Here is a 27,119-nt window from a genome sequence, read left to right as displayed (position 1 = left end):
ATGCTGTGATTTTCCCATCAGATTTATGTCCACGCATTCTTTCACGAAGGGGACTGGTTTGTCCAATATAGAGAGCTGAAGAGGCTAGGCTGTAGCTAGGGTCTTCTTCACATTTGGACTGATTCCGCACACGTTGGATAATGCACTTTCAATGCACTTTATCAATCGTTTGAGGTGGATTTTTTGTTCTGCACATGAAAAAATCCGTTCCAAATGATCTATAAAGAGGATTGGAAGTGCATTATCCAATGTGTGCGAAATCAGCCATTCTCCACTTCTGCTTTATTCGTATTTCCATACCACCATTCTCACCCATCAGTGCTTCACCCACAATTTCTAGGCGACAACACACTTTCCTCTGTAAATGTCCACCTCTGAGAACCATTATAAGTCTATCTTTACACATTCAAAAATATACAATAGGAAAAGTTGCAGAGGAGTTAGCCGTGTTAGTCTGTGGTAGCAAAATCAAAAAGAGTCCAGTAGCACCTTTAAGACTAACCAATTTTATTGTAGCATAAGCTTTCGAGAATCAAGTTCTATTCGTCAGATGCCTGATACAGAGATAGGAAAAGTGTAATCCTCAAAGCATTGAGATAGCAGTATCCTGTAGTATCAAGATATGCTGCGTTTATTTTTAAAGCTATGTTATTTTTCTGCTGCCTTCAGCTTTGCTGGTTCTCACTCATCCTGATTCCTAACAAAGGAACTTCCTTCCCAGCATGGGCACTTGAGAGTTGATCCTCCTGTTTTTTTTTTTAAACTTCCAGGAATCTCCTTACATTGAAACCTAACACCTCATCTTTCTCGAGGAAAAAGAGGGCGATTTCCAATGATGCAATGAAATTTATGCATGTACAACTCTGGGCTGACATCCAGGCTCTATTAATGGGCCTTTATGGCAAAATTCCCATTAACTTTAATGGAATCGTAATTTTTCTTTTGGAACAGGGCGCACTCAGATTTCATTGCAAGACTGGGAATGCTGGGCATGAATCCACTAAACTTAAGCACTTTAAAATCCCATTGAGTTCAATGGGAAAGGGAACTAATGCGCTTTAATTCTCCCACTGAAATAATTGAAACTTAAATATGCTTATTGTTGGCTGGATCTTACCCATATTTTGTAACCCACATTGGGACTACATATGGACTACGGAAATAGGAAATATTACTTAAGAAACATTCAAACTAAAAGTTAGTTTATACCAGTAAAACTAGGTTCTATAGAAAACACTATTTTTTCTCTTGCACCCCTTCCCCCACCCCAGAATAAACTTGCAGGATTTGACTTGCATAATTTCCTTCAGAAGCATTATCAGTCACTAAACCATGCTTCGAGGGTTAGGGGCAAAAAAAAATTACACATACTTACATTTCCTGTCCTCAGAGCTGTCTTAAAGCTCCTGTCATTTTAGCTGTTGAACTTCTAGAGCTAGTTCATAGTAAGAGCGACAGGACAGAACAAAAGGGAGCATTCCAAGTGTAACTGAAGCAGACATTTAAAACAAATCAGTGAACTCTGAATTGGAGATGCCCTTTTTTATTAAGAAAATAGGAGTTAAAAACAGAGTCGAACTCTCTCTTTCCCCCACCCCTGGAAAAAAAGAGCTCAAGAATGCGTTCCTTGAAGAGAAAACTTCTAATAATTTATTGACCTTCAGTTCACATAGTGAAAAAAATGCAGTTTTACAAAACATCAAAATATAGTAGCAAACAAAGAGACACGAACATAGACATTTTGCTTCTTCACTTCTACGGGTTTTCTTGGGGGGGGAGGGGTACGTGAACGGCATCTTCAATTGTGACACAAGGGGCACTATTCAGCTCTAATCACTCTTATTCAGACAGGTGTCAGGTCTAGAAAAAAGGGGCTACACAATTATACCAGAAGTGGTAGGCTGTCCTTTGTTGCAAGTTTCCACAGCAACCAGCCCACAAAATGCGAAGAACTTTCTCGTCTTATGCCAAGGTTTTTTGTGTGCACTCTTGTGTGAACTGCATTTGTCTCAGAAGTGTGGGCTGTTTTTTAGACTCAAATCACCAAGTAGTAAGCTAGAATTCCCATGTCAATTCAAAGAACAAGAGTCCAAAATATTTCGCCTGCAGGGTTAGAGGCCCACCCTGATTTTCAGTTTCCTTCAACCCATACTCAGGAATTAAATCCAAGGACTTGAAAGCAAACCACTGCTTTGAAATGCAACAGCAGTAACTTCAGACACTTTAGGAAATTGGATGGTATTACAAAACAGACTTGTGTTACAAGCTAAGCAACTATATAGAAAGCTGCAGCAGACAGAATTCTGTCACTTCTTTCAACAAAGAAAACAAAGGAGTTTAGACCCCTTCCTCAGCACCTTGAGTTATTCACATCTGAGCATAGTGAAAGCACCACACACTGACATTTTAACAGTCCTTTACTTTCCTATTTGTTTAACAGGGCAGAGTAGGCAGGCCTCCACAAATGAGGGGAAGGTAAGGATTTGCAGTGGTATAATTTTTATCAACTGAACTTGAATTTTATATATTTTGTAAACTTAATATTCTAAGGCTCTATTCCAAGATTTTAAAGGAACAACTGCACAATTGTTTGAAAGATGATTAATTTTCATAATTAATAGTTCTCTCCATTGGTATTCTATATTGTTATTATGTACAGTCCTTTTCATAGCCAGCTTCAAACAGTAATTCTTAGACTCTGAACTACAAGATCACAATGAAACCAACAGAGCAAAATGCTAAAGGTCTTTTAAAAAACTAAATTAAAAACACCACCCCTCTGTACTCCTTGTTATAGCTGCAGCATAAGAAAATGCCCCCCCCAATGCAAATCAGAACAGTGGTCTGCCATACAAAATTTTAAGAACCTCTGAACTCTGGAGATCATTCTTCAACCAGCTAACATGTTTAAGAACCACAGCGGACTATTTGAAACAGAATGATTTCAGAAATGAATATATACAGTCAGGTAAATTAGTCAATGGCAGCATAAGAAAATGCTTGAAGACTGTAAATGTTTTTTTCAAGAGGCAAAAGCTGTTAAGAATTCAGCTAGAACATTACCTTGATCATGATGTAGGCAGGCATCAACACTGTAATTTTTTCAAGGCATGCACGCATGCATCGCAACGTAATTTTGTGTATACAACATTAAGACACAATAACCAACCATGATGGAGGACCACCCGCTTTGTAATCTGGGCTCTATTAATTATTATGTAACAGAACATGTGACAATAGTGCCTTCTGGACTTAAGGAAATGGGGGGGGGAACAATTTAGAAATCTGTTTAGCCAGGATCCTGTGTGACAATTCCAAATACAAAATATTTGAAAGCCTTTCTAACTTATGCCAAATAATCCAAACATTTGATGGTTTAGCAACCTTTTTCCTCTGTCATAAAAAATGCTGAACTGAGTATAATAGTCAGAGGGGAGATAAAGGTGCATACATGATCCATCCCTTAAAAGCAAAATATATCTAGTTAATTGGGGAGGGAGATGGAGAGAAAGCCACATACAAAAGAATCTCCCTACTTATTTACCTTTTTTCAGATGATTTCTACGTAGAAACACTCCACTTGGTCAGATAAAGCATTGCAATGGTAAACATCCTATTATGCAAAAATAAATAAATAAATAAACAAAGCAATTGTTGGATAATGCCAAGAACAGGGCTCTCTGTATACAGAAAATCTTCAGGAGTTTCTCTCCCCACTTCTATTTTTCCAGTAGTGTCGAAGCTGCACAAAAAGAAAGCTGTTAAGTGACTGCAGCTATTTCCAGTTGAGTTCATTCAAAAAGGCATGACTAGGCAGATAAAGTGTAAGAGGGATACTATCGGCAAGCCCCATCCCAAGTAACCTGTAAAGTCAGTGGCCTGAGAAAGTGACCTCCATGACTTCTTCCTTTAGGAGGTATGTAATTTAAGACCCTTGCCTTGCACACCTATTTCTGACTCCTACCTCATTCTTTCTCCCTGAATATTACTCAGCCTTTTTATTGTGCAGCAGAGCAAGTCAGAGACCACATAATGTGCAAAACATACAATTCACATAAGCTTTTACAACTTGAAGACAACTGTAGGCATTGTTTCAGCATGCAAGCGCAGAACAATAAATAGCTATATCTACAACAAGTAATTTCAAAGCAAGACAGTGGTAGTAATTTAATAAATACAACAGGAAATCAAATATTCGGGGGGGGGGGAGTCATGTCCCTGCACCCAAAAATGTTGCACAAAGTCTCTCGCTCTCTCTTTTTTTTTAAGTTGTGTTGCTCTTTAGTGAGTAGACAGTTACTCAAGGCAGCTCCAAAAACAAGCTCATCTCAGTGGCAGGGGATACAGCTGCAACTTCATTCACAAAGACATCTTGCTGCTCCAGACCTGGCCTGCTTCCTGCACAGCTGCTGCTGACGCTTCAAGCTGTCACAAAGAGAGGTGACAACCATTTCAAATTTCACACACAAAAAACGACAAAGTCCATGGAAAATCGAGGGCTGTGATGTGTTGTGCAGTTCCGAAGAAGTTCATATTTTCTCCCCCTCCCCCTGTCCTTGCTTTGAAGGGCTGATTAAACTTGACATTAATCCACAATCACAAACACAGAGACCAGATCAGAAGTTCATTCATTCATAGTTAAGCCATGTGCTGATATACTGAAGACAGTCTTCCTCCATTCCTTCATTACCAGCTTTAAGAATGTAGAAGGTGCAGAAGATTTTCTTCAAACTAAAATAAGGGAGTTTCTTCATTAAAGCCAGTTCTTCACTTTCTTCACCAAATAATGGAATAAACTAAATAAAAGAAAAAAAGTTTTAAAAGATTTTGGTGAAATCGTATACTATGAAATCTGTCAAAATTCAAAGAAACAACTGAGTTTTGGCCTATTTCACTCAAAAAGTTGATGTCTTTTTAGGGATCTGTGCAATAGCTAGCAACTGGATTAATTAAAAAAATTAAACGTTCTTGAAACCAGATGCTGCCACTTCAATTGATATCTCTTTATTCTGACAGTATCCATGGTGGATGTGTCTGCTTAATGTAAATTACTTGGGGTAAAAACATGGCTTAGTACGAAATTCTTTCCTGAGCTACGCAAGCAGGTAATAATACAAAAAAGAGAAACAAAAAAAGTTCTAATTCCATCTCTCCCCAACAAAAAAACAAGTTGCCTGACAGAAGTTGCAGGACAGCCACTTTGGTCATGAGCCAAATCAAACTAGAGGGAAAGATCTAGCCTGTTGGAAGAACAGAATCCCCAACCAATGCCCTCTGTTAACCATGGAGAATCCTGAATAGAATGGATTCAGCATATGAATGGCAGACATATTAATCCCCTTATTTAAAAGGTTTCTGCTATTCATTATGGCAGAACTCTGTTTCGCTTGGCTTTGTCATGTGACAATATGGTACGCTTCAGTGCCTCTCCTATTGATGCCTTTTCTGCAAGCTGATTATTCAGTGCAAAATATTGGCTTTGGATGCCACAGTTTGGCGTCTGTACTGCATCTTCCCACTCCATTATGCTAAGAGACGGTTTTCAAACCAGGCACCACGCTGATTTTTAAAGTAGCAATTAATAGCACTGCCAAAATGCATGAGGCAAAGTTTTGATGGGATTTCCGCTGGTATAATAGCAAAACTGCTCCAGTTAACATGGTGGCAATTGATTTGGAAGTACACATGTGTTACTGAAAGTTGGATGCTCAGATGTAAATGCTCTGCTATAGCTCAATGCAGTAGGTAACAGTTCAGCCCTGACCTGCAACATCCAGCAGTTTAAGGACAGACCCTTTTTCATTACTTTTGAAACAGCCCTTGTTTATTAAGGTCTTCTACACATTCTGGTGTCTACTGTGTCACTCTGACCCCACCCCACGACTTCTTCAACCACTTGATCCAATATTAATTCTGAAGGAAGAAGCAAGGCAGACCAATATCACCCTAACTACTCTCAGGCTGGGGCCACACAGCACCATGAAAACAAGCACAATCAGAAGTAATTTCCTTTCTATCCCTCCCTCCCACCAACAAAACAGCAGGAGCTAATAAGAACTTACTAGCTGGATGAGGGGGCAATGTTAGAAATTGGTCTAGGGCCACATCCATTCAGTTATCTTTAAGTTCAGGAAAGGTGGGGGGGGGTACAGCATGAAACACAAATTTGCTCCATGCCCTTATTAACTTGAAAGGGCAGTCCTCACATTCTTTTATCCTCCCCCCTTCAAACAATGCAGTGAAATCCTGAAAGAACGTGCCAGTGTTTTTCTTGCCACAATTCTAAACATTTCTGGCTACTATGATAATCATACTAATTAGCACCAAAATAATAGAGTGATTTGAAAAGGGGTGTGCCTAGTTCTCTTTCTCTCAATTTGATGTTTTACTCACTTTAATTCTGAGCTATGGGGAATTTGCAATTAGTTGTAGTTGTGCAGGATATTCAAAAGCACGTGTTTGCCAAAAACAGACAGAATCCAGGACTTTTTTTAAAAAGGGAAATTCAACTGACTTGGGCCAAAATTTTTAACTTCAACTCAGTCAGGACCAGCACCCTGAAGAAACCTAGACTATTTTATTCAGTCAAAGCTTCAACTTGAGCCAAATAAAACTTTTAAGGCACGCTAAATTCCACTGTGAATTATGTGGGAGTGCCTACTTCTATATTTCTGGAAAAAACTAAGGCAGTATAAGACCTGAGCAGCATGTAGACAGAAGCCACAGGTCAGCCGTGTGCCAGATTTCTGAAGGAAAAGTAGGATTCATGTACAGTACCAGAACGAAAATGATTACTGAACTTTGATGGCGGTTTCACAGGAATGACCATGGGCAAGGTATGTATTCAACCATGTGAACTTTGGGAAAAGGGACCAAAGAGTGCTAAACAAGCTTGCAATATGTCAGCCATATTGGTGGACAGACCAATTTACCAAAGATTTTACAACTATTCCTAAATGGCTCTCCTGCTTTGGTTTTCTTGTCAGTTAAACAGATAATAGGCTGCCCTGCTTTTATTGCAAACACCTCTTTCCCAGTTCCTTTTAGGAGGAGGATGCTAAGAAGTTTTCACAACCAGAGTGAATTTATGGTTCCATTATGTTGCATCCAAATCCCAAAAGAAATCAGAGCACATGTCTTTTAGGAAATCTGAACTGTAATCCTTCCACTGGAATAGCCCTACTACTAGTTAATATGTGGTTTAAAATTGGGGGGGGGGGGCTGATTTAAGTTTTTTTTTTTTTTAAACACCTGCATTATGTCGATTTTAGTACAATCAGTTCATGTAAGGCTGCAATTCTATCCATACTTGGAAATAAACTGCATTGAACTCAGTAGGACTTATAGTATTGGGCTGCACATACTCAAAAAGAACATGAAATAAGCGGGTTTACTTTTAAGAAAGTAAATGTTTTGGGCATTTCAATATCACTCTAACAGAGCAATCCTATGCAGATTTATTCCAGTCTCAACTCACTGATTTCAATAAACTTAAATTGGAGAAAATCTAAATGAGATTGCACAGCCATTTTTGCAATTCTGGAAAGCAACAAAAAGGTTACATTTGAATCAATTGCTGGCCTATTATTAAGAAAAGGTTATACTGCAAGTAAGATTTTATTGGCTTTTCTAAATAAAAATACATCAGAAGAGGGAAAATATTTGCAAGAACAGCAAAAAGATCTACACAGCCACCTGCATGAGCCAGCTCACATTCAGAGCAGCATGTAAGCAGATACCATTCCACTGAGGTCACCAGTACTGCACCTGCTCACCTCATCAGGTGTGAATTTGGGTCACAGCGCTAAGCTATAAAGTAAAATTTATGTGCTTCAGAACGCTCTGAACTGCATACAAAAGTATTGGTTGAGCCAAACGGCATGTCTTCTTATAAGCATCAAGTCAGCAGGATACACTGTCACACACAGAAGCTACTCCCCCCTCCCCAAAGCAGATGCTTTCTTTTTAAATGTGATAAATAGCCCAATTCCACTAGGATCAGCTATACGGGCCCACAACATTCACAGATGGCTTTACATCTGAAATGGCCACAGCCTTTTTGAAAGAAACTGGCTGAATAAATTTAGGCCAGTTTGCAGCCTAACCTACTCCACAAGGTTGTTGTGAAGATAAAATGGACCACAGGAGACCCACACCACCCTGGAGGAAGGGTAGTACCAAAAAAATACAATAAATACACAGCCCATGTAGGCAGACTATAGATGCACAATTATACTTCAAAGTCAACTAGTCCACTTGTTCCATAATCATAAACACATGAATGTGTAACTATGTTTACTGATTTCAAATTAATGGTTTTCAAGTGACTTGTGTCGTTAGAGGAATCTGGTACAAAACAGTACGAACAGTACTAATCTCATGGAATTAAGACATCAGTTATTAGAAAAATAAATTTCAGGTTAGCCTGCAGAAGAGCAAGAACCGAGTCCAGCAGCACCATGAAGACCTACAAGATTTCCAGGACATGAGCTTTCAAGTCAAAACTCCCTTTGTCAGATACAAGTAGGAACGGAGATGCCTGAACCTCATATCCCTTTCAGAGGGTAGGAGGGATGTTGCAAAGGAGGGAGTCGGGATGCAAAGGCACAATGCAAAATGTAATCATGTTGATTAGAGCAGGGGAGAAATGCTTAGGAATAGGAAATACATTTCTCCCTTCCTCTAATCAAACTGATTACATTTTGCACACACCTTTGCATCCTGACTCCCTCCTTTGCAAAACCTTTGCCACCTTCTGACCTTCAGGAATCTCCACACCTGCTTGTATCTGATGAAGGCTTTGACTTTTGAAAGATTATATCCTGGAAATCTCATTGGTTTACAGTGCTATTGACTTGAATCTTGCTCTCTAAAAAAATTAATTTATTAGAAGCCAACTTTTAATTATCCATCATACTATTCCTCTGCACAATCATCGTATCAACATATTCTACCATTACAATGGACCTTTGGTTCAGCCTGACTATTTCCAGGCATATGCTTATGTAAATATATGCAAAGGAACATCACGAACACATCCAGAAGAAATGCCCATGAACATATTAGCTGAACAAAATGCAGCAACTAACCCAGGAATTTTTGAAGGCTGTCTCTATGGTTGTGCAGTTCACACTTTTACATTGCACATGAATAACTGGGGCCAACAGAGACTATTCAGACTATTGAACAAAGCATCTTGTACAAACAAAGCTTATATTGCAAGCCCATATGTTTTAAGTCCAGAGGAGTTAACTGTGTTAGTCTGCAGTAGCAAAATAGCAGAGTCCAGTAGCACCTTTAAGACTAACCAAATTTATTGTAGCATAAGCCTTCGAGAGCCACAGCATGCATCTGACGAACAGAACTGTGGCTCTTGAAGGCTTATGCTACAATAAAGTTCGTTAGTCTTAAATGTGCTACTGGACTCTTTGCTTTTTGCATATGTTTTAAGTGAAAGAGTTCAGTCCCGTTACTGACTCTCTTAACATGATATAGCATTGACTAAATCTTCCAAACCTTGCCAGTGTTCCTGGCAAGGGCCAGGGCCTTTTCAGTCCTGGCCCCAACCTGGTGGAACTCTCTGTCTGAGGACACCTGGGCCCGTCAGGATCTTCTATCATTTCGGCGGGCCTGTAAGACGGAGATGTTCCACCAGGCGTATGATTGAGGCCAGCATGAGATCCTCACTGAGCCTCCCACCAGCCTCCCACTAAGTGTGGGGTTATACAGTGTCCACAGGCTGGCTGCCCAACATATGGGTACAACATGGGGCTATGTAGTGCTCATTCATTTGCTGACCCACGTATGGCTTGCAGTACATTATCTGTCTGCTTCCCTCCCCCTGTATGTTGATGGGCATGAATCTGGAATTGACCCCATCTTGGTACAGTTATTATCTGTTTGTTGATTTTATGATGAACTGTTGTTTTATGAATTGTTTTAATATTTGTATTATATTTTTATAACTGCTGTACCTTGCTCTGAGCCCGCTTGTGGGAAGGGCAGGTTAGAAATGTAATAAATAGTAATAATAATAATAATTAAAAAGTTATTCTGCTGAAGCCCATAGTTGAGATATACGTTAAATGTCTAATATCCATTTGTAAGTGCCGGTATTGTTTCTCACCTGTATAAGCCACACATGCAGTTAAGAAGGGAGATGCTTCCATGTGCTCACAAATGCAGTAGGGATGAGCGAGTAGGGCACTGTGGTTATGCTGTTCCATACATCTAGCGTAGGGTCATAGCAATCTAGCGTTTTGCATCTCTGGATGCCGAAATACCCTCCAACGACGTACAGCTTGTTCCCAGATGCCACAGCATGGCAGCTCATTCTCTTAGCTGTCACATCTCCCACCTTAGTCCACTGGTAAGTTTCACTGTTGAATTTATAAGCTGAGCATGCAGAGAATTCAGTATCTCCCCCCATAATAAAAATCTGGTTGCCTAGGACTGCTGCAGCTGTATATCGCCAGGGCTGGGGGCAGGTGGCTGGTACTGTCCACCTGTTTTCACATAGGTCATAACACTGAACTTTGGGTAGCTTATCATGGCTGACACTAGTACCGCCAAATGCAAACAGCTTCAGCTTTGCACTGACTACAGCTGCATTGCTTACTCCCTCCCGAAGTGGAGCCACCATTGTCCATTTGTTGGTCACAGGGTCATACTGTTCTACTTGCTTTAAGGATACTGAAGGAGACGCTGGAAGACAGCCAGTGGCTGCTGTGTGCCCTCCCACAACGTACAGACAGTGTTTGAGTTCGGCAGACCCGTGACCAAATCGAGCTACCAGCATGGGAGCCGCCTTGGACCACTCTTCATGAAGAGTATCATACACCCAAACGTCTTTTGAGACGCCATTTTCTGATCCCCGGCCACCAGTGATGTACACTTTACAGCCAATAGCACATGCACTGAACTCCTTCCTTGGGCTTGGAATGTCTGCTTTTGGAATGATCTCCTTTGCTTTTTGGTCCACTAGGTACAGCTTGTCACACATAAAGGTTTGTCCTCCCAGAAGAAACAGGGCATGGCCAGTTTTTCGAGGTCTTGCACACAAACTAGTGACTACCCCATCATTCTGCAAAATCTTCAATTTGCACCTTATTGCTTCTTCTACAGTCTCTTTACTTTTCCTTTGCTTGGTGATAAGCTCCTCGGTAGCTACATTCTCCATGAGATAGATGGCTGGCAAAAGAGCTAGTCTCACTGTCTGCAGCAGATCAGGCAAACAACAGTGTCGTTTATTGAGATCATAGTTAACCCAGTTAATGGCAGACTCATAGACCAGCCGTTCATCTTCAGTTTCTAATTCTTCACTAGACAGAAGCTGCACAACTATGTCTTTGGGGAGCTGAAGAAAATCATCACTTTTGCTAATGGTCTGGAAGTTGCTAAGGCACATCCTCCAAGACAGCTCATAAAGTTTAGTACATTGGTGGGCATCCGATAGAAGCAGCATGCCGAGGCAATTCGTGGGATGAAGGTTCTTCTCTAAGAATTCTGCACAAGCGTCCCGGATGTCCTGGAATTCCAGCATGTCACCAGCCTCTAAAAGGGACTCTGCATTCTCTTCATTGATGATGACCCTTGAGGAGTAAGCATAGTCCAGGAGAAGTTCTAGAACCTCTGGGTGGATAGAGTTATGGAAGTTAACTTCACTGGCTTGGCTTTCTTTGAGTCCTCCACTGAACATTGCTTCAAAATATCGACTGCAAGCTGCTAGGACAGCTCTGTGGCAAGGGAACGATTTGTTTCCAGCATGAAGGAGCACATCTGTAAAAAGACGTTGCTGGCGCAGAAGGTTTAGATGAGTAAGGACACTATCAGCATATGAAGATTTGTGGAATAAATATATATTTATGGAGCCAGTGCTGGCTCTAGACTTGCGATTCTCATGCATGCTGACTGACATTTTCTTCCACACCTAAATAAATAAATAAATAAATAAAATTAAGGCATCTTAGGAGAACAATGCAAGACATTTTTTTATTTTAAAAAGCTCTTTTTTCATCTTCCAAACTGTGTATGCTGAGCAATGCTGAACAACAGCTGAGGGCAAAGAACTCAGTGCATGTTTATATTTTTCTAATGAATTTCCTAAGTGCACTTTCTAAAAAAGTATTGCTCAAGACAGCCGGTTCATCTCGGCAAACCAGATCTCCTGCTTTTATGGTGATATAAAGAGGTAGTGTTAAGTTAAAAATGTAGAAAAAATAAGAGACAGCTCTGCATTTTTTTCTCACACCCCAATGTAGAGCAGCTGATTCACAAAATATGCACTTACACATATACTTAAAACATTCTTTTGTTTTGAATCACAGCAGAAGAAGCAAGAAGACACAGTACTTCAGGAATGTTAAAATAATGCATGGAACACAAGCATCCTCAAATTAACTTGTTACGGTTATGTTAAACCTGTTAAAGTGATACTCTGATAAGACAGTTCCACATAGCCAAAGAAGAGAGATCATACTCCTAGCATTTTTTTACTATAATAACCCAAATGTTATGAGTGGATGCTAACTCATGCTGACATCCTCCCTCTACAGCAGCCCATATTCTAACGCTGCAAACGGACTGATTTGACCATACTTAAACAAAATAAGAGCTCCAGTTTGTTTTTTTAAGAAAAAGAGAATGAGGAAATAAGAGAACATTATCTTAAGAACCTAGCCAATTCATATGGTTTACACTATACATGAAAGGAAGGGAAATCTTGGGAACATCTCTATCAATACCTGTGACATAAGTTGACCTCCTATGTCACTTCCTGTTACAGGCACTGAACCCTAGACACAACCAGAGGTGTGAGCCAAAGGGCTCTTAGGCCTCAGCCTGTCGGTTGTCACCTACACCCCTGAGTGAGTTGGGCTGGAGATCTAGTACTGGTCCAGGACACTGTGTATTATACTAGGCATTTTATGTTTAATTGCATTTTTGGTATTTGTACACTGCTTTGGGTTCTTGCTGGGGAGGAAAGCAGGGTAACAATACTTTAAGAATACTTTTCCTTTGAGTTCACTACTAAAGTACTGTAAGATCTGATAATAAGAGAAATTAGAGTTGTAGCAAACAAGACTACAGAATAACAGCCTAACAAAATGGGAATTTTACAATCTGACAAGTCTCCCAAGTTTATAGTGGGTGTTTTTACTTATTTAGGAACCTGAGGATGGGAGAGTTGGGGGCGGTCTAGAAGACGTTTGACAGGATTGGAAGCTGCTGAGTGGAAAGTGGGGGCACCACCACAATAATATAGCTGACCACAACAAAATGCTCTCTCGTTCAGACCTGAGTTTCAATCCTTATGAGGGTGAGGACTGCCAACTGCCTGCTGCACAGGCCAAACCAGGTTTAATTGAGGTTTCACAGAAACCATTTCAGCCCAGAGGAAAAGCCTAAATCTCTACAGCACAGGGCCAAACACAGGAATAGAGGCGGTTTGAAAGACAGGAAAAATGCAATTTGTCATGACCTCCATGAAACTTTCCCACAAGATTAAACCTGTCACCCAGCCAGAAAAAGTCAACAGAACCTGAAGAGAGAGAAGCTGAGGTATTCATTAATCTGCTGCTGGGTGATGAGTCAGATCTACCTTGGAGGACTTGGCCAAGCTCTAAAAATATGGAACTTGGAGCTCAGGGTGAACAGACCTGCTGTAAAATGCAAGCTGACCACAGGGTTTGGCTACAGACCTGATGCCTCAGTTCCCCTTGGAGAAAAGAGAAGAGGCAACTACAACCAGCAAAGGGTGGGAACCAACCCAGATCCCAAGCCACCTCCCTCATTGTTGCTATAAGGTTACTTACTGCCTGAAACACCTCTTATTTGATATCGCTTTCTACACATGCTCTGTAGTTCCTCAAGGGAGCAGTACTGGCTGTTACAGTATAATTTAAGGAGCATACCTCAATCTGTAGTAAATGCAACAGATCAAGGAAATCTATTTTACTATTTGTATTTTAGTAGTTTAGTAGCCATCATTGGCATGAACAACTTCATGAACATACTTGCCTTATTTTTCAGAGCAGTCAACATAATCTGAACAATAAATTTTGGGTAAATAACATGCTACATTTCTACAGCACAATGCATAATTTCTGCAGAAAGAAAGAAAGAAAGAAAGAAAGAAAGAAAGAAAGAAAGAAAGAAAGAAAGAAAGAAAGAAAGAAAGAAAGAAAGAAAGAAAGAAAGAAAGAAAGAAAGAAAGAAAGAAAGAAAGAAAGAAATCTCAGAGTATAGTGTGACTGTTATAAACCACTTCATCTAATCAAACCACTTCATCTAATCAAGTTATCTCACAAAGAATCAACATTAATTTGACATTCAAGAGCCCCAGAAACTAATCCAGGATTAAATTTACTTTCTTGCCAAATGATTACCCTCAGTGAACCCCCTGCTGAACTTAGGAAAAAGCTCAATTATATTATTATATCATCAGTTACAATCATCTGGTGAAACCTTTCAACTAGAACTGGGTACATACTATGAAACTATCTTTTAAGGTTTTTATATCACCACTGATGGAGCCCCGTGGCGCAGAGTGGTAAGCTGCAGTACTGCAGTCCAAGCTCTGCTCATGACCTGAGCTCGATCCCGGCAGAAGCTTGGTTCAGGTAGCCGGCTCAAGATTGACTCAGCCTTCCATCCTTCTGAGGTCAGTAAAATGAGTACCCAGTTTTCTGGGGGTAAAGTGTAGATGACTGGGGAAGGCAATGGCAAACCACCCCATAAAAAGTCCCCCCATGGGTCAGTAATGACTCGGTGCTTGCACAGGGGACTACCTTTACCTTTTACCTATATCACCACTGAAGGTCAACATATGTATTTTTCCTGCTAGGTCTTAATTTAATGTTGCCAAACAGTGATGCCCCAAGATCTTCCAACCGCTAAACTCAGTAGGACTCCAACAGCTAGAAGGAACTCATCTCACCCTGCTGCAGATAAAACTAGCGAACGTCATCTAAATCAACTGTTATGTCATAAGCACAAAGTAACAGTGAATGAAGAGAAGTGTGCTTGAGGTACAGCTAACAAGAGGAACTTTATATAGCAGTATCCCAACACCCAAGTTAACCAAAACAGAAGTCTCTCAGATTTAAAATTATAATCCTGCTATCTTCAATAAGAAAATTCTGATTTTCAAAGACTTCACAGCAGGGTAAATAAAACTGGATACAAGTGCAGAGACACTTTTTATATTTACCTCTCTCTAACTCTCCAACCACCAAATATACCTTGATAAAAAGATAATTTTCTAAAACAAAAGAATACCTTAATGAGTATATTTGTGCCAATATAAGTTCCATCCTAAGTAGTTAAAAACACAACAGAATCCCTATTTTTTTTAAAAAAAAAAAACCTATGATAATATGAACACACTGGCTGATTTACATGCAGCTCCGTCTCAGTACTCAGTACTGCAGCCCGAGCTCTGCTCATGACCTGAGTTCGACCCTGGCGGAAGCCGGGTTCATCTTGCCAGCTCAAGGTTGACACAGCCTCCCATCCTTCCGAAGTCAGTAAAATGATTACCCAGGTTCCTGGGGGTAAAGTGTGGATGACTGGGGAAGGCAATGGCAAACCACTCCATAAAAAGTCTGCCAAGAAAATGTCCCCCATGGGTCAGTAATGACTCGGTGCTTGCATAGGGGACTACCTTTACCTACCATCTCAAAGGAAGCCCTATGTACTCAACACACCCATTTACATGACTCTCTGATTACCTGGATATTTTGGGTGCCCCATCAGCTGCTAAATAAGTATGGCTGTACTGCATTCCAAGCTGTCTACTGAAACATTTTGTTCCTCCATTTGTTGTGCAAATTATGCAAGCCTCAAATATTTTAGCAAAGATAATTTACAGAGGCATTAGGCAAAAAGGATGAGGCAACACCCATCAAGCAATTTTCCCCATAAAATCAGAATGTATAGAAATGAAGTGGTCAATTCAATAGGCAGCACATCAAACCACCTATCCAGCTAATGGCCCATGTCTATTCTGAGCAGGTTCAAGGAACAAAAGTGCCAAGTTGATCAAATTCCACTCTTGGTTTCCAACAGCCTGCCAGATGTTGTAAGATCACAAGCCAGGCATTATGGTGAATACCCACAGAGGACAGTCACAGCTATACTATCTCTGAACTTCAGGTTTCCCCTCAGTTATCACAATTTTCTTTGGACCCAGAAGACAGAATGTTGGCTAAGTCAAATTAACAAATTATTTTGTTGCACAGTTACAGAGATAAAAATGTTCTTGGTATCTTCCTGACTGCTCAATAATTCTTCCCAAATTATTCTGGAATATATAAGAGAATTAAAATACTCTAAGATTGTTCTGATACATCTTGCTCTATTAACTCTGGGATCTTCATACACAGCAACAATACCCATCCAAAAAATTTTTGCCTTAACCTCCCCCCCCCCCCCCCGCAAGTCCTGTGGCACAACCCTCTCTCTGACTTCAAAGCAGCTGCTTGAGGGGCATACTTGTTAGTAGCTCTTTATCACATCTATATGGCTAACTAAAGATTCCTCTCTGTTTCTTATCTAGAGTTCTGGTTTACAGAGACTTCCCAGCCTGTGATTCTGTATACACCAAAGAAACAATGCTTTCTTCCCAGTTTCACGGGAGTGCAGGAACACTTCACCATACAATCGTACGCATGTTGACTTGGAAGTAAGCCCAGACTGCAATGGGGCTTGTTCTCAACTGAGCACTGCTGCCTAAGCCCATTCTCTTGACCTAGCACAGAACCTATTGTTTAAATATTCAAAGGAGAGGCCAATGAAAACACACACCTAGTTTAAAAAGACTCCTCCATAGCGATCACCTCCACAGGGAAGCGAAGGAGGAGGAGCCACTAGGGTGGCCAGATCATCTTTACTTTGTAATTAATCTGTATTTCAGAAGATGTAAGCAAGAGATACAGCCCGAGCTTCATAAAATTCTACAGCCACAACCTCTTATTTCTGAAATCTTCACCTAGTATAGTAAACCTATGCAACACACCCTCCAAACTCTCCAGTGATTAGCTACTAGGAAGGGGTTGGAGAAAGAAAGTGCAATTTTGTTTCATGTTTCGATTGATTTATTCTGCGGTCTCGCAGTAGAGCCAATACTATTTGATCCACTCTCCCTGAAAATTTAAACACTCGCTGCCTGGGGCCTTTTCCGATCTCGTTTGTACGAAGGGCAGTAAAGCATGTGCGTCTCCACAAAACCACAACGCTCCGTCAACGGCTGCCTCGCACTTCCCTTCGCTTTGAAAGGAAAACCCGGAGCCATCCCGGGGAAGGGAGAATGAGAGGAAGGAAGCCCGCAACACACCCTCTGACCCTCCTTCTTCCTGTGGGACGGGAAAGGAAGAAACGTGCCCTGCCTGGAGGTGCAGCGACCCGTCTCCGCTTCTCAAGGCTGCCCAAACAGTCGCCACCGCCTCCTGAGCAAACCGCGAGTGCACACACCGATATCTCAGCTTCCAAATAGAGAGCTGCGGGAAGTTACACTTCCGGACGCAGCGGCTTTTTTTCTCGGGTTGTGAGTACTACTGGTCGTGCAGGGTCACTTTGCACACGCTCAAATGCACTTTGCACATGCCCCCTTCTAAAATCATGGCATTCGTTGCGGGGCTTAACGCTAGCTCAGAAAACAGCGTTCGGGGCTGAAACTGTTCTCCCGAGCTACTGCCGGGGGAAAGTCCCATGGAAGTCAGTGGTGCTTCTTTCTGAGTAAGACCAGGCTCTACCGACGCCTGGCAACAGGGCTGCAACGCGCACACCCGTCGAAAGCGCAGGCCCCCTCCCCCTGGATGCACTAACGCCGCCCGGCCACCCAACCAGCCCCTGGGCGCCTCAACAAGTCACAGCAGGAGGCTAAACTTACAGCCGGGGCTTCCTCGGGGCGCTCGCGTCCTGCCTCCCAGGACCGCGCAGCTCACGGCATGGAAGCGCGGGGGGCAGAGGGAGCCGAAGTCGTCCTCGCTTCGGCGACAGTCGTCCGCCCTTTCGAGGGCAAGAGAGGCGCGAGGGAAGCTCCGCCGCGCGCTCTTGCCCGGGCAGCCGCTCCGGCGCCTTCGCATGAAGCACAGGCGGCTGCAGCGGGAGGCGGGACCTCTGCGAACCAGCTGCCTTGCCTGCCTCTCCGGCTTTGGCCGCGATCGGCGCGGGGAAGCGCGTATATGGATCTGCGAGCGGGGAGGGTCCCAGGCGCGAGGAGGAGGAGGAGGGGCGCGCAGGGGGCGGGGAGGCAGCGGCTCGGCTGGGCTGGGCTGCGCGGCGCTGGCGAGGTTGTGCCGCCGAGGAGCTCCCGGCGACGCAGCCGGGGAGGCGTCACATGGCTTGCACCAGAGAGCGGGGGAAAGAGGCTCGGGCAGGAGCCGAGACGCGGCTCCTCCCTCGGTTGGGGTGGCCAGTTGGCGGGGAAGGCTGCACCGTGCTGTGGCGGCCGTTCAGTGCCAGCTTCGAGCCAGGCTTGCCGCTGTAAGACTGTTCAAGGGCGCTCTGGAAAGGCGTGCCTGCCTTCTGGGTGGGTGTCTGGCGCTGTCCTGCAGAAACGGCTGACGTTCCAGGCAGCCAATGTATTAATATTGATTCATTTAAAACTCTTGTTAGTAATATTTCTACCATACGGGGAGGCAAGACAGCTCCTGAAGATCTGCAGTGTGGGGGCCAGGTGCACCTCCCTAGGGGATACTGTTTGATAACTGTTGCGCTGCCACTGAAAAGACCCTCTCTCGTGTCCCCACTAGATGCCCCTCTTTAGCTGATAGGGTGGTCAGGAGGGCCTCTCTCTGTAATCTCAGCTTCCCAGACAAGGACATATGGGAGAAGATGGTCCTTCAGTCACCCTGGTCCCAAACCATGTAGGGGCTTTAAAGGCTAAACCAACACCTTGAGTTGTGTTCGGGTCCAGATTGGTAGCCAGTGTAATGTATGTAATACCAGGGCTTCGTGATCCCAATAACTGGCCCCGACAGAGTCTGAGGTGTAGAGCCAGGCCAGGGTTCAAATCAGCCACAAAGTTCTTGAAGACACTGTCTTTGGACTGTAAGCACATAATAGAGTTCAAGTGTCACCATGAATAAATCAAATGCATGGAGAACTCATTTCTCTGGTACAGAAATATGATCTGCAACAGTTGTTATTTTTAAAAGTACATTTCCAATTTTTTTCTACAACATTAAACATTTTGGTTGTCAACCATCAGTTTTTCCTTTTTTCTCCTGTTTCAGAGTTCCATGAATTTCACAAGTCATTAACAGCGTTGCAGGATTTGATTGCCAGCTCAACAGGATTGTATATAGCCAAGCAAGTAGGGAGCACGGTTTGCAGATTAGCAGATGGTCCTTGAGGGTCCTTGAACATGTATGGGGTAGAGGCTGTGATCATTTGCACTCACAATACCATGGATTCCTGCTGTACATGTGAACAGTGGATTTCAGCCAACTCTGTTTTGTTTGTTTTTTTCCCCTTCCATATCTTCAATCCCAGCCCATTGTTGTTAGACTCACATGTTGTTATCATTCAAATCAATATATCTAAATCTCAACATAGACAAATATGTGGACACTTAAATCCAGAGATAAGAGCCATGAATATCTTCTTATAAACATGAAAAAGCCCCAGGTTTGCAGAAAAATCTGAAATCTAGGGGGGAAATACATTAGGGGTTACCCCTCCCCAAATGATAAAAGCAGCACCTGTACCTTTACAAAATACATCCCCTCTGCAATGACCATTTTGGGGGATGCTAGGCAACCACTACAGTATTGCCAACCTCTAAGCCTTTGTTTTTCTCAGGGAAAGGGGGAAAGGCCCTTTCCAGGGCTGTTTTAGCATTTGAGAGGGGACTCATTGGGGCCAGCAACCAACAAACGACACTGTGCAGCTTTCATGACTCACACAGGACTATTCAACAGCAGCCATTCTGCAAAAGCTAGTGTGGTGTTGTGTTGAGTTTCAGACTAGGATCTGGGAGATTCACGCTCCTATCCCCACTTTGCAATAGAAGTTCACTGGATGATCTTGGTCCAGGCACACCTTTTCAGACTAACCTACTTCACAAGGTTGTGGCGGTGGTGGTGCTGTTGTTGTGAGTATAAAATGGAGGACAAGAGATCCAGGAGAACCACTTTGGCTCCCCATTGTGGAAAAGGGCAGGGAATAAATGAATTCAATAAATAATAAATATAGCTGAAGATAGGGAGGCAGGTAAAAGGTTTGATGAGTAGGAAAAAGAAAAGGAAGAAGGTATGGAGGTTGCCAGGAGGAGGGGAAGAGGAAATAAGAAGGGGGATACAGGGGTAAATGAGGTGTCCGCTCCAAACCCTTGAGGGTTTCCTGCTTGTGTTAATCATATTTTGTAATCAGCTTACTGGTTAATTGAGTAGCTCTGTTGTGCTTGTCATCCACCTTGAGTCTCAGTCAGAAAGACTAAATGAAAACAAGCAAACCAATAAATGACAACCAGTTGATGGCACCTCCACAACTAGTCCACCAGGATTGTATTTATTTCATGCCATAGCCAATGCCCCACACTTTCCCCTACTGGTCTTCAGTGATCCTAGAAGCTATTGAGTCCATTGAGATAAAAACAAATTATTACCATTTCTCCTACCAGTGTTGCCATAGATCATGTGTTGGACTAGACAAGGGGGATTCGGGTTGAAATCCTTGCTTAGGCACAAAAATGTAAGAATGTAGGAAGCGCCTTTCTGCATCAGACCTAAGATCCATCTATGCATCCTGTTTCCCATAGTGACCACCAGTTACCACTGGAAGGACTGCAAGTATAAGGCGCAAGGGCCAAAGCCTCTTTTTGTTATTCCCCACTAGCAACAGCTACTCAGAACAGAACATTGTCTCTGTGTACGGTAGTTATGGCCAATCTCCATGGGTGGACATCCATTAATTGTCTTATCCCCCAATTAAAGCCATCTAACCTAGTGGCCGTATCTATAGTTTGTGGCAGTGAAGTACTAAGTAAATTCTGCAATGTTTAAGCCCTTGATTTTGTATGTTCTGAAGGTACTGCCTGTCAGTTTCACTGGATGGCCCCAAGATCCAGTATTTTAGGAGAGGAAGAAAATAGTTCTATTTGCTTTCTCCAGTTAAATTTATAATGCATAATTTTATAACCCTCCATCATGTCCCCCCCCCACTAGACTGAGAATCCCCAGACTCCTTGCTTTCTGCTCATAGGTAAGGTACTCCAACACTTTGATCATTTTGGTTTCTCTTTCTGTACTTTTCCCAGCTGTATGATACCCATTTTTAAGAAGGAGCACCCAGAACTCTACACAGTGTCCGCACCATAGATCTATGCAAGGGCATTATAATACTAGAAATGTTATCAGTCCCTTTCCAAATAATCCCTAGCATACTGTTTGCCTTTCTCATTTCAACGTAGGTTGAACTATCCACCACCACAAGATCTCTTTCCTGGTCAGTCACCACCAATTCAAGCCCTGTTGGGGTGTATGTAAGATAGGATTGTTTCGCTCCAATGTTTCGCACTTTACACTTACTCATTTTGCCATGTGGCAGTCCTCGCACCCAAGACCCTCTTGCCATGAAGCTTGCTGGATAACCGTGGGCTGTCATTCTTTCATAGCCTAGCCTACCTCTTAGGTTATTGTAAGAAAAAATGAAATCACCCATCCTTGTGGAGATCATTGCAATGACTGAAGGTATGAATGAATTTCCTTGGCAGCACCTCAGTGTCTCATTGACTCAAAACTACCATCATTGATAAAACAGAAAGGTGAGTGAATATAGTCAGTGCCAGACCCCAAGAGACAGCGTGTGTCCTGCTACCAGCTTTTAAAAGCAACATGGTTATTATGAGGCCTGATATGCAAGGATGCTGATAGATGGTATGAAGACAAAAAAATTGTATTAATATTATATTAATATTATTTCTTATTGAAATTATATGTACGTACAGGCTTCTAAAAGTGAACCAGATGGAATATGTTTTGGAGGGGATGCTCAGATTCAGGACAGCAATCATGTACACAACACAGAAAGTCTCTGTGCCTTGTGTTGCTTTGTATGAGGAGAGGGGAACTTGTATTTTGTCAAAGAACTGGAATTAAAAAAACTGCAGTAAGTACCTATTTAATTTTCAAAGAGCAGTTTTGTTGCCTGTGTGTGCATTTAAAGTTTGATAAAGAACAAAGCATCCCAACATGAGTCATGCCATTTGCAACAATATGATACCGCTGGTTCCAATATAAACAATCCTATCTTTGGGAAGCATCCAGTGCTGCGGAGCAGAAGTGCTGTTCAGTTATTTCCCAGACTCTGCTCACACGCCAGTTTCATTGCAGCCAAGGCATTTCTCCACCCCTCCCCCTGCCAATTGTTGGCAATGCTCGATTCAAAGTAAAACAGCACTCATATGGTGCACACTGTATGAGCTGTTCTGCAGAGATGAATACGCGGCTCCTCTGACTGTCCTCTCCTCTGAGTGTTTTTTTTTAATGTGCATGGTAATGTGTAGGCTGCAACGGGTAGTCCTAATGCACTTATTCCTCACTCAGCAAGTGGTAAAAAATAAACAGATGTGGAAGGCTAACTTCTACAGCAATCCAGTTATTTTTTTCTGCCAGTAGTCATGGAACTGATAGGAATTTATTTTCTAAAAAAAAAAACCCCTTAATTTACTTCATTTATACCCCACCTTTTCCCCCAATGGAAACGCAAGATGGCTTGCATAATTCTCCTCCATTTTATTCCTACAACAACGTTATGAGGTAAGTTAGGCTGAGTGTATGATTGGCTCAAAGTCATCTAGCAAGCTTCCATGGCAGAGTGGGAATTCAATCCTGGTTCTCTCCGATCATAGTCCAACATTATGTTGAGAGAAGACATCAAAATGGCTGAATACACATACATCCATCTATATTAACACATGTGCTACTCTAGCTTTGCTGTTATGGAAACTGGGCAAAGATAATTAAACTGTCATTAATTTGCCCAAGTTCTGGAGCTTTGCTAAAAAGCAAGAATGCTCATTACATCATGAATTGGCTAAAAATGTAGATGAATTCAATCCCCCTTCTCCTAGTAGCCTGACAGGTAAGGGCATCTCTTTCAAGCCAGAGAGAAATCCTGGGCCTATTGGAAGGACGACCAGCTGAGACCCAGCCAGCAATGCCAATGGGAAAGTACCTGGAGGACAGCCTGCCCCATGGCTTTCAACCATCTGCAGACTGAAGAATATTCAAGAAGGCTGCTGCCTTTTAACAGATGGTCTCCCAATGCTGCTAAAATACTTAACATTTAGCATTCGGCTAGCTTAAGCGCTGGTGCTTTTCTGCCTCCCTTCAGTCAATTTTCATTTCCAAGCCTGGGGGCAGGAGGCTGGGACTTGCTGAGAAGCAGCAGATCGCCTTAGAGTTTAAAAATAGCTCCACAGGAAGGTAAAAGGAAACCATTTAAACATCCCCAAGAGGAAGTTTGTAATTTCAAGTGGTGGTTTGGCGAGGCAGAGGGGGGGGCATGCAATGTTTCTCATTAAAACTAAAAAACATTTCTTTAAAAATGAAGAAAAATGAGAGATAACAAGAAGACCCAAAAATATTGTGGGCCCATAATGCAATCTTGATGGAGTTGCCACATGTGCTCACTTTCATGGGTATCCCTAGATATGTTCTGTAGACTCTCTTAAGTTGGGCTGAGATCACTCACCCAGAACCATGATCAGTTTGGGGGAATTAAGCTTAGTGCTGGGAGAAACTTCTTTCTGCTTCCACAGCCTGCCTAGCTTAGAAAACTGATACACTTGCCAATTTTACCTGGACAGTGGGCAAGCAAGCCCAAAGTGCCACTAAGAGGCTATCAGTAATCACAAAACAACAAGATCTTTTCCAAAATAAGTTTTAGAATTTATTTAGGAAAATTTGGAGGGTACCACCAGGTATACTATAACCGCAAGTTCCTATGGTGAGCCTGTATAGTTTGTAATGCCTTTTTTAGGGTCTCTGAACATCCAAGTTCCAAACTGAAAATATATTTGTTACATTTAGGAGAGTGGATAAATGAAGTAAAAAGTGATATTCTAGGAGCTAATTCCCTTTCCACTTATCCCAGAACTTCATGGTTAATTAAGGTTGTAAAAATATTATACAGTAGGGTTTTCAATTTGTCTTGAACACTAGAACCATTACCCATTTATATGGACAGCAAAGCACAACAGCATCCTCCATTTTGACTCATTTCAAAACTCGTTGCATGAACTACATAGCAGCATAAAAATAAATCCAGAACTGCCAGTGACCCTTGTTTAGAAGGCAGCCTGATTATTATTCTTTTTTTTTTTAAAGCTTTTTATCCAAAAGAACATGTCCATACCAGTGATGCCACGGCCCATTCAAGGTATTTGTTGCCCCAAGCAAGGTGCATCCGTTTCGTCTTTCTGTGGCTTTGCTGACCCAAAATAAGTTCCTGTGGAGCATCAGCGGCATCTTCATTTCGACCCAAGCAAGTTTCTTCAGTGCTGCCTGCCTGACCTCAAGAAAGTGAGTTCCATTGACTCATTCTCAAGTCAGAGCCAAGCTACAAGTGACGCCTTACACAGGTTGGACACTTGTCAGCTTCCCTCAAGTTTTGATGGGAAATGTAGGCATCCTGGTCTTGCAGCTGTAATGGAGAGCCAAGCTGTAAAACCAGGACGCTTACATTTCCCATCAAAACTTGAGGGAAGCTGACAAGTGTCCAACCTGTGTAAGGCGTCACTTGTAGCTTGGCTCTCAGTGCCTATATAGAACTGCAGCCTCAGAACAAGTCTTTCATTTAAATGTCCCAAGCTGCTGCTTAATCAAACCAACATAGCCCCATGGATTTGGCATTCTGCCCACAAGTATTCAGAGTCCATTTATTATATAGCTTACATCTGTCCAAGACACTTGTGACAATAAAGGAATGGGAAGTTTGTTCTTTCTGATACAGTGTGTGGCCTTTACCTTATTGTTCATAGTTATAAACTAATCAAAAGTTCTGTCACTCAGTAATTCTAAATTAAAACAATCTGCTTTATTTTGTGTTCTCATGACACAGGAGTTGATCAAATAGTTTTTATCAGTCCTAGGAGCTCTGGGCATATATATGGAAACTGAACATGGCACAGCACTTTCACATAGCCATACTCTGAATATGCATTCTTGGCTGCCATGCTCGTATTCATGTATCTGTGCACACAGCTGCAAATGCCACACACATTTAATGGGAGTTAATGTTTAAGTAAGAAAGGAGGGTAATTAAGTTAAAACTATTGAAGTTGTTGGGCCCATAAACTGCTCCCACAATATACTGCAGTCTCTCTAATAATAGAACAGAGCAGGGGGGTGCTAACAGGTCTGAAGAAAAAGGACCTGCCCCTTTAATAGAGGCTTAATGTATGGGAATGCAACTGAAGCTTTTTCATAGCATGGAGGTAAATAACATTCCATTAAATGTGCCTTAATGGGAAGGACATTTTTCTCCAGATCTGTTAGCAACCCAGCATCCTAGTACCATAACCATACCTCTCTCTGTTGTCCTGTGAGAAGAAACAGAGACCAGCCTTTGGGTGAAAATGAAGGGAGAGAAGGTTGGGCAGCTTTCCATCTTGATCAGATCATCTGACAACACTTTTCTCTGCTGCCCGTGTGCTCCAGCATAGAAGTGTGTACACACCTCCTTATCTGTGCAGTGGTGGTAGTACTGGAAGAAAAGTGTTACCTGCCAGTTCCCACAGCAGAGTGCTGTCACTGTTTGCCTCCACTGGTCTTCATGGGCTGTTTCTTATTCATTTATTTAGGAAATGTTTATTTTCCCTCTCCAGAGTCTTGTTTGAAGCCTCTTACAAACAAACAAAATACCGTAAAGTAATAAAATCATCATAAATTATAAAAATAAAAACAAGCCATTAGAACAAGCAGAGACATTAAAAACAGCATTAAGATATCCATAAAACAGACTTCAGGTCAGAAGCAGACCATAAAACAGCTAAAAGAAATAAAACTCCTTAGTGGAAGGCCTAGGTAAAAAGGAATGTTTTAGTCTGGCACCTGAAGAAAAGTAAGGTAGACACAGGGAAGCCTTGGGAGGCAGAGCATTTCAAAGGCAAGGTGACACCACTGAAAACAACAACAACTGCACTTACATTCCGCTCTTCTAGACAGATTAGTGCCCCACCCAGAGTGGTGAACAAGTTAGTGTTACTATTATCCCCACAAGACAGCGGGGAGCTATTGCCACCTGCCTCACCTGTGTGCAGGGGCACAGAGGGCAGGGCTTGGATGTCAGATCTTAACTGGCGACCTGGACAGTATGGGAGGAGATGGTCCCTCAACCCAACTGTGGCTATGGCTATTCTGTGGCCTCCTTGTCTCTTCATGGCACTGAAAGAGATGATAACAAAAAGTGGTGGGGTTTTTTGTTCTATGTGGGAACTAAATAAGGGGTAATTGCCACAGAACAGGATTAATGTCACTTTTTAAAAAAATTGCTTTTTGTCCAGAAGCACCCAGTGTTTTCTATCTAGAGATCTTTGCTGTTTCCAGGACTCAAAGAACTCCAGTTTCTGAGCATGCCTCTGTGAGATTCTCCACCCTGTTAAGTCCCATCAGGCATGAACTGTCTGTGGGTAGCACTGTGGGTAGCAACCATATTTTTTGGCGTGAGCAACAAAATAGTTTAATCAATACTTACTTTCTAAAAAGAAAGATGCTGTCCCCCAAGCTTGCCTGGAAGCCTGCCCAGTAATCCCTTGCATTAAGAATAAACTATATCTCTGTAGCATAGTAGTTAAGTGGTTGGGTTGCAAATCAGCAGTCTGTTGGTTCAAATCCCACTACAGCCATGAGCCCAGTTGGTGGCCTTGGGTAAGCCGCTCCTCTCAGCCCCAGCTGTATTGTGGGGATAATAACAACACTGACTTGGTCACCACTCTAAGTGGGGCACTAATCTGTTTAGAATAGCAGTATGTAAGCACAGTTATTATTACTTTATGGCAAGGTAAATGAACTTGGTACATGCTCAGAAGCACTTGCCTTTATTATTGCTTCACCACTTCTGAAGCTGAGCCTTGGCACTACTTGAACACTTCATGGTTCTTAAAGTGGGGA

At 42.2% G+C, this 27,119-nt stretch overlaps 1 protein-coding gene across 1 annotated transcript; it reads right to left on the bottom strand.

The window, feature by feature from the left end:
- Window positions 1–1,627: 1,627 nt before the first annotated feature.
- ENC1 (ectodermal-neural cortex 1) lies at window positions 1,628–18,145 on the bottom strand. Its single transcript, XM_054987092.1, has 3 exons — window positions 17,891–18,145; window positions 10,127–11,929; window positions 1,628–4,796 (listed from the first exon to the last, which is right to left on the bottom strand). Exon 2 carries the CDS (start codon window positions 11,915–11,917, stop codon window positions 10,148–10,150), a length of 1,770 nt encoding a protein of 589 aa, XP_054843067.1. The 5' UTR covers window positions 11,918–11,929; window positions 17,891–18,145; the 3' UTR covers window positions 1,628–4,796; window positions 10,127–10,147.
- Window positions 18,146–27,119: the final 8,974 nt, after the last annotated feature.

Source organism: Eublepharis macularius, chromosome 8 (genome assembly GCF_028583425.1).
Source record: "Eublepharis macularius isolate TG4126 chromosome 8, MPM_Emac_v1.0, whole genome shotgun sequence".
NCBI lineage: Eukaryota > Metazoa > Chordata > Lepidosauria > Squamata > Eublepharidae > Eublepharis > Eublepharis macularius.
Note: the sequence above shows the minus strand (reverse complement) of the source record. Positions and strands in the feature narration are given on the sequence as shown.

Bases quoted from the DNA above. Each gene is read 5' to 3' on its own strand.
- ENC1 (XM_054987092.1), bottom strand. From the start codon at position 11,917: ATGTCAGTCAGCATGCATGAGAATCGCAAGTCTAGAGCCAGCACTGGC.